This window comes from Crinia signifera, chromosome 4 (assembly GCF_055691185.1).
Source record: "Crinia signifera chromosome 4, ASM5569118v1, whole genome shotgun sequence".
Lineage (NCBI taxonomy): Eukaryota > Metazoa > Chordata > Amphibia > Anura > Myobatrachidae > Crinia > Crinia signifera.
Window position 1 is genome coordinate 15,393,152 of NC_139220.1, and position 16,751 is coordinate 15,409,902.

General features: G+C 44.8%; 2 protein-coding genes and 1 long non-coding RNA gene across 3 annotated transcripts in view; 1 reads left to right on the forward strand and 2 right to left on the reverse strand.

Moving 5' to 3' along the window:
- TMEM178B (transmembrane protein 178B) overlaps positions 1-16,751 on the forward strand; it is a 291,738-nt gene that overhangs the window by 17,240 nt on the left and 257,747 nt on the right. The window lies entirely within an intron of this gene.
- LOC146073765 (E3 ubiquitin/ISG15 ligase TRIM25-like) lies at positions 3,055-5,418 on the reverse strand. Its single transcript, XM_083181195.1, has one exon. The coding sequence runs from the start codon at positions 5,305-5,307 to the stop codon at positions 3,544-3,546; it is 1,764 nt and encodes a 587-aa protein (XP_083037321.1). The 5' UTR covers positions 5,308-5,418; the 3' UTR covers positions 3,055-3,543.
- LOC146073766 (uncharacterized) overlaps positions 6,698-16,751 on the reverse strand; it is a 30,162-nt gene continuing 20,108 nt past the window's right edge. Inside the window, exon 2 of the long non-coding RNA XR_014473311.1 lies at positions 6,698-9,416. This is a non-coding gene — a long non-coding RNA (uncharacterized LOC146073766). The remainder of the gene's footprint in view (positions 9,417-16,751) is intronic.

Genomic DNA, 16,751 nt, shown 5'->3' on the forward strand with positions numbered 1-16,751 from the left:
AACAGATAATCAGAACTTTATGTGTCCCATTATTCTTACATTTCTGCACTACGCAAGCAATACACAGCGCACGCCATAAATAAGCGCGCGTACAAATTGTGGGGCTGTTGTACTTCATTCAGGAGAGCGTCGATGAATCAGGCTGGGTCAAGGGCGCCTCAAGAAATCCACTTCAACCGGAGAATCCGCTGACTTATATTATTTTATTTGTACATTAGGGAGGCAAAAAAACCCTCTAGTGTGTGTTACTAAACCTATTCAGAGAGGACGCGATCGGCAGGTCGACGATAAAAAGGTCGACGGACAAAAAGTCCACCACTGTTGGTCAACGGGCTATCTTTTGACACTTGAAAAAAGTCAACATCCCTTGGGTTGATATGGTCAAAAGATTGACGCATTCAATAGGTCGACACGGGACAGGTCTATGAAAAAGGTCGACATTAGTTTTTCAATTTTTTTTACAAAACAGGTGTTTTTTTATACTTTCTACGTGGATATATTGAGAATATAACAGTGTGCCGTGCGTAGCGAGGCACTGTGCCCGAAGCATGGCGAGCGACGTGGTATAGTTATACAGTATACATGTTGACGTATGTCGGCATAGACACCAAAAGAATGTGGAAAAACCCATGTCAACTTTTTTCATGTCGACCTCTCCCATGTCAATCCATTGCTTGTGTCGAACTTTCGACCCTGTCGACTTAAGGCGCGTATAAGGCCGCAGCCTATTCTGAGACTACTGAGACTCGCATTATTAGCAGCATATTTCCATCTCGATGTTTGGGAGTCCCTCTGCCTGCTGCTACTTTGCACAGCAGAGCAGCAGAGAATAGGCGCCGTACGCATGCACACAGTGAGACAGAAGGGCACAGAGCACTGGCCATGCCCACACAGCGACAAATGGGCGTGAATTCACAGTTCTGAACATTCTGTGAAGCCACACCCCCATGACCACGCCCATTTTTTGGGGTGCACAAAGAGTCCCGAGTTGATGCTCTGTAAAGTTGGGAGGTATGGAGTTAGTTTATTATAGGGCCCAAAGCATGGGGAGCGTAGACATGCTTTGGGCACTATCGTTTCCACGTCGACCTATGTCAACACAGATACAAAATCAACATAGACACAAAAATGTGAAAAACTCATGTCAACATTTCCCCATGTCCACATTTCCCATGTCAACATTTTGATCGTGTTGATCTTTTGACCACGTCGGCATAATGCATGTCGACATTTTTCATGTGTTGATCTTCTGCCTGTCGACCAATAGTGGTCGAGCTTTTGACTGTGTACAAACTCAAGTTAAATACAGTTGCAAATACAAAATACAAGTACTTAAGGCCTAATTCAGACCTGCATTAGTACGCCCATTATTGTGGGCACGCCCATAAAACGATGGGCGGTGTCCCGTGGATCCGTCCACTTCCTGCCCATCCTGTTGCGAACGCCCAGGTGAGTGTGTACGCAAGCGCAATCCCCCCATCATCGAGACCGGAGGCGAATTCGGACCTCAGCGTTCATGTCTGAATCGCCTTCTTACTACACAAAGACGTTAACTTCCTTTGTCTTCCCCTTCAAAAAAAATCACCCGGAATATTCTTCATGCCCAGTACTGTTAGCGGATTGCATCATTCGTATAATGTATATACTGATAAAGGAGCCTACAACATTTATTTTTAAGGTCCAAATGATAAAACGACGACACAGGCAACTTTTTGGGTAAAATCTGACATTTATTACAGATATTATATAGAAATGAACAGATCAGCCCAATCCCAGCACAGCCATATAGAATGATGAAGATGATCTATGGGCACAGGGCATCATAGAAACATAGAATGTGACGGCAGATAAGAACCATTTGGCCCATCTAGTCTGCCCCTTTTTTTAACCCTTCAGGTAAACTCAACCCTTTTTAATCCTTATTTCTTTGTAAGGATATTCATATGCCTATCCCAAGCATGTTTAAATTGCTCTACTGTCTTAGCCTCTACCACCTCTGATGGGAGGCTATTCCACTTATCCACTACCCTTTCTGTGAAGTAATTCTTTCTAACATTTCCCCTGAACCTACCTCCCTCCAGTTTCAGTGCATGTCCCATCAGAAGACACCCAGCTCTGCCAGCTAATAGCATCTGGGGTATATACACATATTATCTAAGATATGTCTGTAAATTGTAAAATATAGTATTTCTGGCCACATGCAGAACATCTTCAGATGTATCCGGCATCAGCAGCACCTGGTTTACAATAAGCAATTGTGTATTTGCACATAGCCTGTAGGAGGTGCAGAAGATTTGCTTCCTAACAGGTGGTATACATTGGCACAAAGGCTGCATTGGCACAAAGGATTGCATTATCTCTGTGGGCATGGACAGAGTATTTTTGTGCAATTTAAGCTAAACAAACTGTACTCTAGCAATCACGCTAGCAAATACACCATTCAATAGTGACCCTATTTTGGGTTAACCATAACTCCCAACCAGTGGCAGATCCAGGGGTGGGACTGCAGCACAGTTCAAAATTCAAATAGGGTATCCACACCAACTGCCAGTGATTCAGTTTGGTATGGAAGTTGGTGTGGCTCCACTATGTGAATTTTGGTCTGTGCTGCAGCCGCTCCCCAAGAGTCGCCACTGCTCCCAACCAGAGGCGGATTGGCCCACCGGGAAACCGGGCCATTTCCCGGTGGGTCGGACCAGATGTCGCCTACCTTGGTTCCAGGGCTGCCCGAACCAAGCAGCCGCAGCCTGGTCACAAACAGCACCATTGGCCAAAACAAATATGGCTGTCGCATATATGAATATATTACATTTACATATGCCGTGGCCATATTTGTTTTGGGCGATGCTGTACTTTGTGTGACCAGCAGCGGCCGCTGTCTGCTGACGACGACGGCGGTGCCTGGTGAGTAGCCAGCACCCCCCCCCCCCCCAGAGCTGTATCCTGCAGCACCTCCCCCCCCCGGGCTGCAGCATCAGCACACCCCCCCCCCAGCCTGTATCGTCAGCACCCCCAAAACACCCCCCGGCCTGTATCGTCAGCACCCCCCGGGCTGCAGCGTCAGCAAACCAACCCCCCCACCGTTTCCGGACCGAATTTCTATCCCAATCCGCCCCTGCTCCCAACTAACCAGGTTTTTGTAGGACAGTCCTGGTTTTTAGCAGAAGTGACCCGCAGAGGTGGGGGTGTGGGAAGCACTTGGAAGACCCCCTATCTCTCGCTGCCTTACTTAGTAGAGCAGCGGTGAACACTGTGTGTCCCATTAATAGGCACACTGGGGTTATTCTAATCTCTGGTTGTGCTCCGATGTGCATGGGAATCCACATTGGATCAGAATCGGAGGTTAAAGACATATGATTTGACACTTTTCACCCAATTTCTCAAAATCAGGAGAAAAGGGCCCAAATAGTACACTTGTATAACAAATCTGATAAAATGGGACACATGGAATACAATATATAGCGCCTAAATAGGAGACCAGCTGTAACTCCACACACTGCCTTGTTCTCTGGGAACTAGACCTAGGGTCCCTCCCTGTTCTAGTCATGGTGATTTCTCCCAGCTCCTGACTCCCCCAGATATAGTTATATACCCGTTCCCTACCCATAATGCAGCATGGAGGGGCTCAGTGAGGGCGGCAGTGTAGGTGTGTAAGTGTCTGATGGGGTCACACAGAGAATAAAAGGACATCTGTCCTGCCTCATAATCCAGGTATATCCTCACTCTGTCACAGGGGATATTGTCAGGTAACTGGGTCTCTCTACTGTCATGTCTTACTAAGTACTGATTATACCACCTACGCAGACACCAGGACTTGTTATTTTCTCCAATGTATGACTGACCTCCTCTCCTGTCTATACTGGGATAACACATCCCCACCACCCAGTACCCTGACTTACTGACATCCACCTCCCAGTAATGTCGCCCTGAGGAGAATCCCCTGGTGCTTATTACCTGATTACACTGAAATCTCTCTGGTGTTACTGGGTGATTCTTCTTTTTACATAACCTTCTTGCAGATTTCCTGTCACCTGATATCTGTATATAATCACCAGCTGTGGCTACATCCAGTGATAGGTCTGTAGGTTCCTGCACATAGATCCCTGTATTTATCCCTGTTATTATATCAGACTCTGTATTATCAGCTGTGGCTACATCCAGTAATAGGTCTGTAGGTTCCTGCACATAGATCCCTGTATTTATCCCTGTTATTATATCAGACTCTGTATTATCAGCTGTGGTTACATCCAGTAATAGGTCTGTAGCTTCCTGCACATAGATCCCTGTATTTATCCCTGTTATTATATCAGATAATGTGTGTAATGTCCCTGAGATGAGTCCCACATCCAGACCTCCTGCACCATTGACCTGGTTATCGTGTCTCTCTGTGTCCTCAGTGTCACACAAGTCCCCTGTGTCCGGTTCCTGTAAGACAATCACTGGGTCAGACATGTTACACAGCTCCTCAATGTGACGCATCTTCCCGGACAGCTCGTCCTTCTTTATTTCCAGCTGCTGGATCAGATCAGAGACAGGGAGTGAAACGCGCTGTTCCTGCCTGGAGATCTCACTCTGGATTCTCTTCTCCAGGTCTTCCAGCTGTCTCCTGATGTCTCTAAACAGGGCAGTGACTGTCTCTGTTACACCTGCTGCTTTTCCCTGATCCTCTCTCCTGCGCTCCTGCAGTCTCTGGACTCTTTTCTCAGTCTCCGCTCTCTTTGTGGTCAGTTTCTGCAGAACATTCCTCAGCGTCTCCTTCTTCTTCTCAGAGGCCCCATCCAGCGACTCCATCTGATGTCCTCTGTGCTCCCCGATCAGGCAGCAGGACACACAGATACAGGCAGCATCCTCAGTGCAGTAATACTCCAGGACCTTCTTATGGACGGAGCATTTCCTGTTCCCCAGGGCAGTGGTGGGGTCACATAAGACGTGTTCTGCTGCCTTGCGGTGTACTCTCAGGTGTTTATCACACAGAGAAGCCTCACACAGCAGACAGGACTTAGCAGCAGGTACAGGAGAGTCCACACAGTAAGTGCAGCAGATCCCAGTCTCCTCCTGATCTGGTCGAGCAGACAGGAACCTCCCCACTATGTTACACAGAGGAATGTTCCGTATCAGTGCAGGACGCTCCTGACACTCTGCTCTGCAGTCAGGACAGCTATAAACTCCAGCCTCCTCCTGTGCATCCAGCACACGATCAATACAGACCCGGCAGAAGTTGTGGCCACATCTCAGGGTTACAGGATCTGTATAAAGGCTCAGGCAGATGGAACAGTCCAGCTCCGGTCTCAGATCAGCAGACGCCATCGCTGGCAGCAGGAGGGAGAAATGAAAGTGAAAGTCTCTGACACTCAGATACCAGTGAGGTCACATTCTGCACACAGGGGGAGGGGGAGCTGTCACTCAGATACCAGTGAGGGCACATTCTGCACACAGGGGGAGCTGTCACTCAGATACCAGTGAGGGCACATTCTGCACACAGGGGAGGGGGAGCTGTCACTCAGATATCTGTGAGGGCACATTCTGCACACAGGTAATGGGAGCTGTCACTCAGAAACCAGCTGGGTCACATTCTGCACACAGGGTGCGGCTGATCTTGCTAGTCACGTTCTATCTGAGCTCAGGGTGTAATGTGTGCTGGAACACACAGCAATGCCGTTCCAGCATTTTTTTAAGCCCAAAAGTTCTTCAGTGATCACAATAACATGAAACATTTGTGTGGCCCCAGGAACTCATCATTTAAAAAATTTGGGATTGTACTTTATACCAGCCCAGAGAGGAGTTGGAACTGAGAATAATCTCCACATCATCAAGATCCGCCCCCTCGTAGACCCGCAAATCGCAGTATTTGCTGTACTGGGGACTGGGCTAAAATCATGCAATTTGCGTCATATTAGCTCCACCCCCTTTCTGAAATTCCGCAATTCCTGGTATTTGAATGGCAGAGCAGGGGTGATGCGGGGGTTCCAGGGGCATGCGGGAGGCTTGTTCACCTTTCCAGGAGGGAGGGGGACACGATTTTCCGGAGCCTTCCGGCCATTCAAAGAGGGTAAGCAAGTTTATTCTACTTCATTGTGTCTGGATCCTGGTGACAGGGCCGCTATCAATGGGGGGACGGATGACACTGAAGCCCTGATCAAGAGGAGTCCCAGGTGACAGCAGCAGCAGCGTTGATTGGGACCACCAGCAGATAACAATGGATTGTGAGACAGTGGCAGCATTTTAAGTTCAGTGTCGGTCACTGTACTTCAAACTAAACATAGTAAAGAAATTTGGCCAATGAAATAGTGGGTGTTCAAAATGAGGTTCTATTTGGATAAAGACCCGTGGTCTCTTCGTACACCAAGTACGGTATCTGATCCTAGATCAGTGTGTACACAAAACAAAGATAGAAGATTTTAACTTCTATGAACTGACATCCGATATCCCCCAGGGATAGAGTCATAGGTTCAGGATCGAGTTTGTCCGTAACCTCACAGCGGTCTCAGATTAGACTTTTGGAGTCTGCTGACAACCGTGTAGGAATGAACTTCGAATCCCGCGGCGAGCCCCCAGCTCTGTTGGCAAATCGATCATGCGCCGATGTATCGATTTCCTTATCTATTAATTACCTTATTTGACCTCATTGTGAAGACCCCTTAGAGCTCCGTGAGAGCGTAACCTTATATGATATGACCAGAGAGGAGGACCACAGATACAAGGTTTAGCTCTGATTTAATTATGACAAATCGACATATTTATACATAACATACAGCGCTGGTTCAATTACATGATTGGATAATATTTGGTGCAGAGGTAGGGGAATAACAACATAGAGGTGGGGTGGCTTATACGTCGCCTTACAGGGGAGTAGCATTCGTTAGTTATGAGAAATCACAGAATGTACTATTCCATAGAAGTTACAAAGTACGGGAAAGCAAGCGAGTACTGGAAACAAGCCAGAACATAACTTCTTGAGATAAGCGGGAACAAAGACTATTAACACAGAGAAACAAGATGGCTGATTAACCCTTCACAGAGAAACAAGATGGCTGATTAACCCTTCAATCCCCTCTTAGAATCAATGTCCTTTTTAGACAATTTGATTCTTATAGATGGCATCTTGTTTGGTACGGTAGATTTTGACATATTCACCATAATCTTCTGGTGAGGGAGGGCTTTTGGCAAGATCAGTGTACATAGCAGGTGTTACATTATCCAGGTACTTGGAACCAATCTTCTTGCATATGGGAAAGACACAATATCCTACTATCATAAGTACAATAATTACAATGAGGATAAATATGCCTATTTGTGTTAGTGCGTGTTTCCAATCATCTAACCATCCAAACCAGCTACTCCAGGGGTCCGTGATACCTGAGTTCTTCTTGAGTTCGATGGATAAATTTTCTAGATGTTTAATAGCTAGGGTAGTTTTTCCATTAGGACCTGTGTTGTCTGGGATATAAGTACAGCATCCATTAACCTTACCTATGTACACACAGGTTCCTCCTTTCTCGGCAAGCATCATATCTAAAGCCATGCGATTCTGAAATGTCATTTGTGATATAGCTTCTAACTGTTCAGCAATACCTTTCAAAGCGTCCCTAGTATCATTAACGAAGCGCTGTTGATTATAATATATGTAATTTATCCAGTTCACATTTTTATTGATGGTTACCTGGGGAAGCAGGGACTCGAAGCCGGCAGCGACCTCATCACGAGCCTTAAATTCTTTAGGAACTCCCCGGGGAACACCAATAGTGTCTATGTATATGTGTGGATCGAAGCTTTCCTTTGGAGCTTCTCTTTTGTTTCTGGAGTTTGTGGTAGGTTTATTTGTGGGAGGAGGTTCAGACAAATCGGCTGGGAGAATGTGTATGGGCATAATGATCTTTGCCAGGGCACACTCTCCTTTCCAAGGATTGTCCAGCTTTGTCCTGAGTCTCATGTCTCCACAAATAAAATAAATGTCTCCTAATGATTTTTTCATGGTGGGTATACTGATATGTCTTCTTTCAGCACAATACCCATCAGGAAACAATTTCAGATCTACAGTGTTTTGTGCAGTGCTGTTTGAGTAATAACATGTATAATTACCAGGATAAATGGTTATGGTACTACCAGGATTGGTATTCTTTACCATTATGGGATATTCTTTCTTCCATTGTTCACATTTGGTTTCTTCTACAATAGTATCAGTATACAGGCTAAAGAAACATTTATCTTGGTCTGAAGGTATGTGTATGGGCACCGTACCCAAGTGGGGTCTGGATTTTCCACACACATAACAATCAGTTTGATTAACTTTACGTGCATTATATTTCATCCATTCTAGCCAATAATTTACGTCAGATAACCCAGTCTCTATGGCTATAGTGTCTTCGTAAGTGGGGTTGTTAATGGCTAACATTTCATTAAAAGTAGTGACATGTGGTTTAAAGAATGATGGTGGTGTTTTAGGTTTTACAGTGGTTTTGAGGGCGGTGTATTCTGGGTTATCATACATGTCTTTTAAATGAAATCTTCCCCTTGGGCCCCCGCTTTCTCCTGATTGATATTTACCCATGACATATAGTCCGGCATCGCCGGGGGCCGGGTTTTCTAGGTTAATGATAAATTGGCTATTGCAAGTGCCCTTTTTTCGTAGGGACATACGGGTTAGTAAGGATCGACCATGGGACCATTTCTGGAGACCAACATCGGGGTGATATCCCCAGTTTTGGCTGATATCAAAGGCAGTGGTATCTGCTCTAGTGTTCCACCCAACAGCCCTCCATGAGTTGCAAGAATCTCCCCAGTATTTGCTGGTGACACAGATATATACATGACTTACTGCGTGTGGAGTATGGTGAACATTGCACAGCCATGGCAATGGTGGTTCTCCTCGGTTGCCGCCTTGATTATTTGAACAAAGTACAATATCACAATAAGAAAATATAAAAGTAACGACAGTTGTACTAGAAGAATTATACCAGAAGGTAAAACGTCCATCATTCTGAGTAATATCAACTTCAGCAAAACAGTTATAAAGAACAAGCCCGAGTAAAGTCGCTAGGGCTAAGGTGGAGGGAATCATGTCCTATGTCATTGTCCTCGGCTTCAGAATGTTGTATTTCTAATTCCTCGTCACTTCCAACCGGCAGTTCTTCTCCAAGTTGGAGGTCAGAGCCACTGGCCCTCGTTATTACCTCTCTCGTCCCGTCTGTGTCAGTCTCGGGATCGGTGTCGACCTCTGTGTTGACATGTGGTGGAGGTGGAATTTTCTTCACTCTGGATGCATGGATCCACGTTGGTCCTTCGTCGGTGAGGACAGCCGTTCTGGTAACCGCGACCACTTCTGTTTCTGGACCGTAGGTGAAATCTCCTGGATGTTTATTTCTGGGTAGGATCTTTACAACGACCTTGTCTCCAACCCTAAATGGGTGAGTGGGTATCTGTGGATGAGAAGGATTCTTAAAGATAACATTTTGTTCAACTTCATTAAGTTTCTGTATTAGGGATCTGACATACTCTTCTCTTATTATTTCTAAGTCTCCTTCTGTGGTAACTAAAGGGTTCTTTGCCCAGGGAGTGGGGAAAGGTCTGCCCATCAGTACTTCAAAGGGGGAGTAACCTAGAGTCTTTTGTGGAGTCATTCTCTGTGGGTGATATGGAATGTGAAACTTCCATTCTATTTGCAGTGCTTTGACTAGTTCTGCTGTGACTTTGGCTGTGAAGGCTGAACCTTTATCGCTATTGATATGGAGCGGGCATCCTCAGCGCGGAATGATCTCTCGCGTGAGTATGCGGGCTACTGTTTTTGCATCTTCTGATTTAGTGGGATAAGCTTCCTGCATTATTGATATGTGTAAAATCTATTTGAAGATGTGTGAAAGGTGTGGTTGGGTATTCTAGATGTTGGTGTCTTGCTTTATTTGGGTTGTTTGGGTTGTTTCTAAGACACACTATACATCTACTGATGTACTGTTTTACAAGTTCTTTGGCATTAGTAATGTAGAAATCATTGGAGAGGAGTAAAGTAGTTGTTACTATACTATGGTGTCCTACTCCGTGGTAATGTACTATGAACAATGATGCACTGGTTTGGGGTATACATGGTTTCCCCTCTTTGCAGATTAATCCAGTCCGTGGATTCTTCTGCAGTATTGGATATGTTCAATCTGATAGATCTGAATTAGAGGCAGCAGCCTGTAATTCTGTCAGTAGGTATGTATCATCTAACGAAGGAGGCGAGATGACAGCAAGAGTGAGGTTATATGTTGTTATAGTGGCAGCACGTTTAGCAGCGGTATCAGCGAGAGCGTTGCCCTTGCTGATATCATCCTTTCCTCCAGTGTGTGCTTTACAATGAAGGATGGCAATTTGAGATGGTAATGTAATTGCGTGTAAGAGATCTGTGATGAGTTGCGCATGTGATATGCCTTTCCCATCAGCGCCAGTGAAGCCTCGGCGTTGCCTGAACAACTCCGTAAGCGTATTTGGAGTCTGTGTAAATTGTGACAGGTTTGTTTTTGTAAATGTGACAAGCTCGAGTGAGTGCAATGAGTTCTGCAGCTTGTGCTGACTGTAAGGGGACTGTCTTTGCTTCAAGGGTGGTGTTTGGAAGTTTAACCACTGCATATCCTGCCTGGTACGTGTTGTCATTGGGACGGCTGCAGGAGTCGTCAACAAATATTATGTCGGCATCGGGAATAGGCACAGTCGACATGTCTTGTCTGGGTGAAGTTTCTGAGTCAATTGTCAGAGTACAGTCATGTTGAGGCGGCGCCTAGTCGTCAGGTCCTTTAAGACCTAAAAGTGCGTTTAGTACAGGGACAGGTCCTTCTGAGTTTGTTGCGTATTTTACAGTGAGAGAAGGATTCCCTAGTAGGAGTACTTCATAGCCGCTGAGTCTTTGGGCAGACATGTGTTGTGTGTGTAGACCTTTGAGGATGGAGAGGACATTATGTGTGGTATGTAACACAGTGGGATGTCCTAATGTAAGTGATGTGGACATCTCAACAACCATTGCACAGGCAGCCAGTGCTCGAAGACAAGCTGGCATTCCTTGCACAGTGACAGGCATTACCTTTGAAAAGAATGCGACTGGGCGCATTTTGCCTCCATGAAGTTGGGTCAGTACACCCGCCATAGTTGTACATGTGTCCCTTGCAAACAAGTGAAATGATAACATATAGTCCGGGAGACCAAGCGCGGGACTCTGTACTAACATTTCTTTCAATTTTTTAAATGCAGAATACATTTCATCTGACCATTGTATAACCTTGGGTTTGTCTTTGAGTGTGCATTGTCTCAAGATATTATCATAGTAGGAACAATCAGAAATCCACTGTCTGCAGTAACTTACCATACCCAAGAAAGACAACATATCCTTCTGGGTAGTTGGGGTGACCAGACCCAATACAGACTGTATGCGTTGTGGACTGATTTTCCTTTCTCCCTCAGAGAGTACAAAACCCAGGTAATTGACATGCGTTTTACACCATTGCAATTTTGCTCTTGACACTTTGTGTCCACATTAACAATGAAATTCCATTTAACCGGCTGGCCTCCTCGGTGACACTACAGAGAAGCAGATCATCTGCATACTGTAGCAGGACAGAACTATGGGGGGGGTGCCATGGAGCCAATGTGGCTTGGAGGACTATGCTATAGACCACGGGAGAGTCAATATAGCCTTGGGGTAAACGACACCACATTAATTGTTTACCTTTAAATGAAAAAGCAAAGAGTAATTGGGTCTCTGTGTCAATAGGAATACTTGAAAAACGCATTTCTTAAAGTCTATGACACTAAAGAAAGCTGCGTTTGCAGGGATGGCTGAGATGAGTGAATTGATGTCAGGTACTATGGGTGCAATAGGAACAGTCTTTTGCAGTTCACCATCATAGTTAAGGGAACATAGAACACTGGTAGTGGCCCCACTGTCCACTAGGAAGGACAGTTCCTCATCATCTACATATAATGTGATGAGGGGAGAATCTTCCCAGTGAGTAGTGAACTATACAAAAGATGGGATACCCTCCTCCGGGCCCCGTCAATGGGTAGGGTCGGTCCAGTCAACTCTGAAAAGTACGCTTTCTTGAGGTGGTGTAGGACCCTGTCGGGAAAGCCCTTGTTGGGGTCTTGGCGTGCAAGGTTGTTGTGGTTTCCGAGAAGGGAAAGGGCAATCTCTAGCCCAGTGTGTGTTCTGGCCACAGTTGAAACAAGTAGTCTGTTTATGAACTGCGCCAGTGTTGTTGTAATCCCTGGTGTATGGTGGTGCACGAAAGGTTTGGTTCTGTGGAGGCCTTAAAGGTCTCCTGTTACTTTGTGGGGGTCCCCTATTTTGTCTATTGGGCGGACCCTTATTACTGTTCTGGAAGTTGTGAGTAGAGGAAACTGCAGTTTTCCTCATGTCAAAACAACCAGCTGATTCTTTCTCATACAAATGATCACTGAATTGTGGGCATGTCTCGTTAGGTAGGGGAGGTGGATATGTTACAGTCTTTTTACTTTGTTTTGAATCCATGTTTATGTACAGTTCTATTATGATTCCGTGTGAATGTTTTCCACTTTTTGATTTGTTGTTGATGACTATAATCTTCACTAAGATCTATGAAGTTTAGAATCTGGCTACTTTCTGGTAATTGTTTTATTTGTTCAATAGATTTTGGACAAATAATGGGATAGGTGAAAAGATTGATTGGTAGATCTGTCACGAAGAAAGGATAGAGTTGATCAATATTTACTGGTGATTTCTGTGCGTAAGTGACAACCTACTATGAGGACTGCCTCACACACAGTGCCATTAGAGAATGTTTTAATTGTGGATTTAAATCTTATCCTTTGTTTGTTGACAGATACCAATATTGGATAATATTCTGGATTCTTATACCACAATATTAAACTACTTTGGCAACTATTGCAATTTCCTATCGGTGGACATTCATAATCTGACATGTAATATGAGAGCGTGAAAAGATTCAAAGTGTATTAGATCAGGGGCACCGTCACAGAGAGGCAGGTAAAACCTGTTGCAGCAGACTGTGAGGGTTAGTCTTTATCCAAACACTTATAGAATCATGTATTCACTTTAGACATCTCATAAATTGTTATTTATATATGGTTTGTTAGTGGAACCACAGACTGTCTACGTGACAGTGGATAGAGTCCAGTGGTTATAATGTGAAAACTGTATATGAAGCCTCACGTTGCGTTACTCCGAAGGGGAGAACATAAGTCCGCAAGTCTGTTGGCATACAGTAATCAATGAGACAATAGAGTTATTGTGCGTGAACTTACCAACCGCACGGTTTACAAAGAAATACAGATATCACAAGTGTGTATACTTACCAATCACACAAGGATATTGAAATAAGAAAAACTTATACTTCAAACTAAACATAGTAAAGAAATTTGGCCAATGAAATAGTGGGTGTTCAAAATGAGGTTCTATTTGGATAAAGACCCGTGGTCTCTTCGTACACCAAGTACGGTATCTGATCCTAGATCAGTGTGTACACAAAACAAAGATAGAAGATTTTAACTTCTATGAACTGACATCCGATATCCCCCAGGGATAGAGTCATAGGTTCAGGATCGAGTTTGTCCGTAACCTCACAGCGGTCTCAGATTAGACTTTTGGAGTCTGCTGACAACCGTGTAGGAATGAACTTCGAATCCCGGACGAGCCCCCAGCTCTGTTGGCAAATCGATCATGCGCCGATGTATCGATTTCCTTATCTATTAATTACCTTATTTGACCTCATTGTGAAGACCCCTTAGAGCTCCGTGAGAGCGTAACCTTATATGATATGACCAGAGAGGAGGACCACAGATACAAGGTTTAGCTCTGATTTAATTATGACAAATCGACATATTTATACATAACATACAGCGCTGGTTCAATTACATGATTGGATAATATTTGGTGCAGAGGTAGGGGAATAACAACATAGAGGTGGGGTGGCTTATACGTCGCCTTACAGGGGAGTAGCATTCGTTAGTTATGAGAAATCACAGAATGTACTATTCCATAGAAGTTACAAAGTACGGGAAAGCAAGCGAGTACTGGAAACAAGCCAGAACATAACTTCTTGAGATAAGCGGGAACAAAGACTATTAACACAGAGAAACAAGATGGCTGATTAACCCTTCACAGAGAAACAAGATGGCTGATTAACCCTTCAATCACTAGCCAATTGGAGCTTGCGGAAGGGAACCCAATCAGGCGCTGCTACTTGGCAGTGACTAACTGGCTGTCAGTGTGCAAGCTACTATTGGTCAGTGGCCATCACCGACTGAATACAGAATGAGATCCAGCACCAGAATGGTAAGCTGTTAGGGCTGGAGCTGTGAGCGGGTGGAGCACGGTGTGTGCGTATGTATATTTGTGCCTGTGTGTATCAATTGGGAATGGTAAAGTGTGGTGAGCGACACAGTTGCGAGCCATGCGAGGTGACGCGGCATACTAAGTTGGGCTCCACGTGCTCAGATGTCAACTTTGACACCCAATTTTTTTTTTATTCATGTCAACCTTTTCATATGCCAACCTTTTCCATGTCGACTATTTGCTTGTGTCTGCATGTTGTCAGTGTCGACTTTGTGCATGTCGATCTTTTACTGTTGACATAATGAGTGTCGACCTAGGCCACACCCGAGCTGCCTGGGAGTAGTAAGGTGGAGAGCGAATCAAATATACAGTTACAAATACATCAGCAGTTCCTACTTGCTGACATGTCGGCTGTCCCCTCTGGGAGGCGGTGGCCTCCGACGTTGGTCTGGCCATAATACACTGCTGTACGTTATCAGGACCATCCTCCATACAGTAGGTTCATCCTTTAATGCAGCGCACAGCGTCAAAACTCATTTATACATCGCACTGCATACCAGTTTGTGCCTCTTGCTTTCTATAATACACATTTGCATTTTAAATAAGCTTGCATTATGCAGGCAACATTTTAACCATCGCAAAAATTTATCTTGCCTGCCAGGTCCCACACCACCGCAAATATCATCAGTCTGCCACTAAAAACGTAACGCAACAGAACCAATGGTTATACGCATATAGCACAGTATGTGCAATTCCCATATTAATGTGCATTTACCGCAGCACCATTTTCTCCTGTCTGCGGACGTGGGGGTTTAATTGGGTAGCATTTTTTTGTCCCTTTTACCTTAGCAACATATTCACCAGCAAGGCACAACTGACATTACGTTTAGATCTGCCGCCAACGGGAAACCGACTATTCCGTCCCGCTAATTGGTCCTCCATATTGTCAATCATCCTAAGGAGCATTTCATTGGTCAAACGTTCCCTACTTTAGACAGGCCTGGGGAATCCCCAGGTTACTGCCACTTGTAATCAAGTTTCAAGCGAAACACGTGTAAGGTGCACGCCTATGACACGCTAACCCCCCCCCCCCCCCCCACTGTGCCCGGCTCAGCTTCCCAACCCGGACCCTGCGTCCCTGCATCACCCAGCCGCCGCCGATTGGGCAACCAACTCTGTCCACCTGCCGGTCAGGTAATATTGCCGGGTGGTCGGGACCTGGAGACCACAGACTGCCCCTGCATTTCCCAGTGTGGATGCAGGTACAGGCAGTGTGGACTCGGTCTCTGCGACCGACATTTCAATATATTGTGTACCATTTATTCACCAGCATTAGCACACCCCTAAATATCATTGAAAGCTGGGGATTATAGTTACCTGGAGAGCGCTTTTCTGACCTACCCCATTTCTTCAATGGGTAGACATTACCATTGTGTATATATAAATGTTGCGGCTATAGTAATTCCCTTTTTTTGCTCAATTAGGGTTTAATGATTTATGTGTATACATAATACCATCCCTCAGCAAATTATCCATTGAGTACGGACCGGTGGTCAGGAACATCAGTTCCACCAACAATTCTGCTCCCCAGTGGAGACCAGGGTACATTTCTTTATTTTCCTAAACAATTTTCTTTTTCTGGCTGGATAAGTCTCTGACCCTTATCACTCTCATCCGCCATTTGACACCCAAGGTTGATGGTTGACAGCCACCCATCTGTTTCTAAACATTTACTTTCTGTGACTCTCTCATTTGTTCCAGTACTTCTAATTTCCCCTGCAATGCAAATCAGCAACACGGAAACTAAGATTTTGCTGGACAAAAAGCAGAAGCGCACCTTGGCTTCCTACTAAGGACATTGTGGTACTCTCATCCTTGGTACAATACGGCCATACTGTACATCACTGGTCCGCCTGAACTCCATTCCGCACTAAGAAGCTAAGCAGTGAATGGTCTGGTTAGTACTTGTTTGGGAGACCAACTGGGAATACCAGTAGCTTTAAACAAACCTGGACAGCAGATAAACCTTTGTCTGGCTGAGGGAGCACTCTATCTTCCTATTAAATGCATACAAATCACCGGGAACGATACCATACTTAACCAGCAGGGGACAAGTGTCAAGCGTCCTTGATGTCCGTGCTCCAGAAAGGAATCAGACACTGTTATAGTATATAGTAGGCATCAAAACAGATGCCAATTAGTACCTATATTTTTTAATTCTGAACTGTGGAGCATACCTTTATTTTGATTGTTTTGCTAAGAATATCGTGACTGCCTTTTGATTATATTTCTTTCTTGATTATTGTTCTCATCACGTATCTTAATAATTAATTCAATTATGCGTACCTACCTTTTAGCACAAATAACCTAATAAAAGTTATGTTTTAAACTGTTCAATTATCATCAGCAAAGTGTGCCCCAAAAAGCCTTTGTATGTTCTTCCTCTTCTTGTCAC